At 63.2% G+C, this 2,570-nt stretch overlaps 1 protein-coding gene across 1 annotated transcript in view; it reads left to right on the top strand.

Annotated features, from left to right (window-relative positions):
* CDC25B (cell division cycle 25B) overlaps nucleotides 1–2,570 on the top strand; it is an 8,932-nt gene that overhangs the window by 4,502 nt on the left and 1,860 nt on the right. The window contains exons 3-9 of the mRNA XM_009884089.1: nucleotides 720–761; nucleotides 1,083–1,119; nucleotides 1,269–1,376; nucleotides 1,460–1,579; nucleotides 1,812–1,946; nucleotides 2,098–2,172; nucleotides 2,443–2,567. Of these exons, the coding sequence (XP_009882391.1) occupies nucleotides 720–761; nucleotides 1,083–1,119; nucleotides 1,269–1,376; nucleotides 1,460–1,579; nucleotides 1,812–1,946; nucleotides 2,098–2,172; nucleotides 2,443–2,567 (642 nt within the window). The remainder of the gene's footprint in view (nucleotides 1–719; nucleotides 762–1,082; nucleotides 1,120–1,268; nucleotides 1,377–1,459; nucleotides 1,580–1,811; nucleotides 1,947–2,097; nucleotides 2,173–2,442; nucleotides 2,568–2,570) is intronic.

Below are 2,570 nucleotides of genomic sequence, written 5' to 3'. Positions count from 1 at the left end.
GGCAGGGACGGCTGGTTGCCAACTCGCTGCCTTGCCATGTAGCGGGGGATGGGTGCTGAGCACCCCCTTGGGTTTCCAACACCCCCCTGCCTTCCTGAGGAGCCTTGGGGTGCAGTTGCACTGGCCCCATGGGCTGGGGGTGCAGGGTTCAGCTGAGAGCTGCCTGCTTCCCCCCGCTGGAGGGGTGCACTTGAGGTCCCCCCATGCCATTACTGTGCCGGTGGCTTTGCCTGGCCGTTGGCAGAGCCTGGCCCTGGCAGATGTGTCGGGTGAATGAGTAACTGGGGGCAGATGGTGGGGCCTGGGCAGCTGTGGGACTAGATGTGTTCAGCCGCAGGGGATGTGCTGGTTCCCGTCCTACCACGGCGTGCCGCTGGCGTGGCCATATGGCTGCCGGCCAGCATCCCTGCCGCGGCGGATTTACATACAGGTGGAGAGCGGGCGCTGCTGCTGCCGGCTTTGTCTGGGCGCAGAGTGAGGTCATTGGGGCACCCCAGACCACCCCGGCGTGCTGCCTCCTCCTACCTCCCCCTAGCCCTGGATTGGGGTTCCCGGCTTGAAAACCACAGTGTCCAGATGGGGCTTTAACCCTTTGTGGAGCTGAAAGCCTCAGCTGCTCTCCTCCGGGGGCCTGCTGGCCCCTGCATGGGGTGGGGGCACTATAAGGGCTGGGGCACAGGGCTCGATTTCCCCTAACCCTTGCTTTTCTCTCCATACAGCTTTGAGAAAGCGATCCTGGAGTCTGGGAGAGTTCTTCAAGAGTAAGTGAAGGGGCTCTGTCCCCACAGTGAGACCCAAAAGACAAGCTGTCCCCATGCCCAGGCTGTCCCCATGCTCAGACCCAAAAGACAGGCTGTCCCTGTGCTCTTCCCAGGGTCTGGATCGGTCCATCAGTGGTGCTTTGTGCTTGCAGGAGTTGCTCCTCCAGGGTACTTTGGGAGCTGTGACAGCTCTGGGGATGTCTCACCCCACTGGAGGGTTTGGGGGGGGGGCATGGGGGATGCCGTGCCAGCCTCTGTGAGACACTGCTGGTCCAGGGCGCCCTTTCTCATTCAATCCTTTCCTTTCCCTGCTTCTTGCAGCAATAAGTTTCTTAGCCGGAGGATCCACTCACTGTCGGTAAGTTCCGAGGGCTCTGTGGGGCTGAGGAGGAGGGAGGCCGGATCCTGCTGCGCCCCTGGCTGATCTGAGAGGAGGAGGAGGAGGAGGATGGAGCCAGGGAGGGCAGGGGCTGTGCAGCACCTCTCACCCCGCTGCCTACCCTGCAGCCGGAGCTCCTGGGAGCCAGCCCAGTCCTGAAGAACATCTCCCACTCCCGGGAGTTCAACGGTCACAGGGCTGGTGAGCAGAGGGGACGGAGGGAGCCTGAGGACAAGGTGAGGGGGGGCAGGGAAGCTGGGGAGGTGGAGGAGCTGGGGAAGGGGCAGGGGGATGCTAATGCTGTGCACCTCTGCTGCAGGAGGGGTTTGTCTTCAAGAAGCCGCAGAGGCCAGGTCAGCGCAGTCGGCTGCCTGCTGGTGATGGGGCTGCAGGGAGGGACCGCTTCACCCAGAGAGCCATCTCTGCTCCTGGCCTGCTGGTGAGAGGGGCTGGAGGGACTTCGAGGGGGGCACTGGGGATGGGTGCTCCTGCTGCAGGGGCTGCTGAGCTGGGACCTGCTGCTCCAACTTCCACGTTTGTCCTGAAGACCCATGGATGTGGGAGCTGAAGGGGCTGGGGCAGTGGCAGCCTGGGGAGGGGTGTGTGTGGGGACATTCTGTCTCCAAACAGGGCTGGTCCCACTCCTGACCTGTGTGCTGTGTTCTCCCCAGTGCGACACCCCTGAGAAGGAAAATGTCCCCGAAGGAGATAGCCCCATCATACTGCGCCGGTGCTCCTTGACCTCCTCCATGTCTGAGGATGAAGATGATGGCTTCATGGAGATCCTGGATGAGGAGGAGATGAAGGTAGGGAGGGCTTCTGCACCTGCAGGGTTGGATGGACCCTGGGCATGGGGTCCATCTCCTCAGGGGAGGTGGGGAAGCTGCCGGTGGGACTCAGCCCCTTCATGTTCCTCTCTACCTCTCCCTGTGGACCTCCTGGCTGCCGCTCTGGCAGAGTGATGCTGATGTGCCGCAGGGGATGGAGAACCTGCTGACTGCGCCGCTGGTGAGGAAGGAGGAGGCAGAGCTGGTATGTGGGAGCCTTGTGGGGCTGGGGTGGTGGATAGAGCCCCAGGCTCCCCCTTTGGGGTCTCTGAGGGGAATCTGGGGGTGAGGGTCCTCGCGAAGAGGCTGGTTGGTGAGCAGCACCAGCCTGGGGGCTTTGCGCTCCTCCTGGGCAGTGTGTGGCCACTGGTGCTGGACCCTTGTCCCCCCATCCTCACGGTGCTGGTGGGAGCTGGGAGGGGTGCAGGGGGATGCCAAACCCCCGGGCAGCAACATGGGCTCTCTTCCCACACAGCGTCCCACGAAGCGCAGCAAGTGCCGGCAGCTCTTCCGCTCGCCCTCGATGCCCAGCAGTGTCATCAGGCCCATCCTGAAGCGGATAGACCGTCCACAGGACAGGGACACCCCTGTCAAGACAAAGCG

Source organism: Charadrius vociferus, unplaced genomic scaffold (genome assembly GCF_000708025.1).
Source record: "Charadrius vociferus isolate BGI_N301 unplaced genomic scaffold, ASM70802v2 scaffold544, whole genome shotgun sequence".
Lineage (NCBI taxonomy): Eukaryota > Metazoa > Chordata > Aves > Charadriiformes > Charadriidae > Charadrius > Charadrius vociferus.
This window is presented reverse-complemented; position numbering and strand designations above follow the sequence as displayed.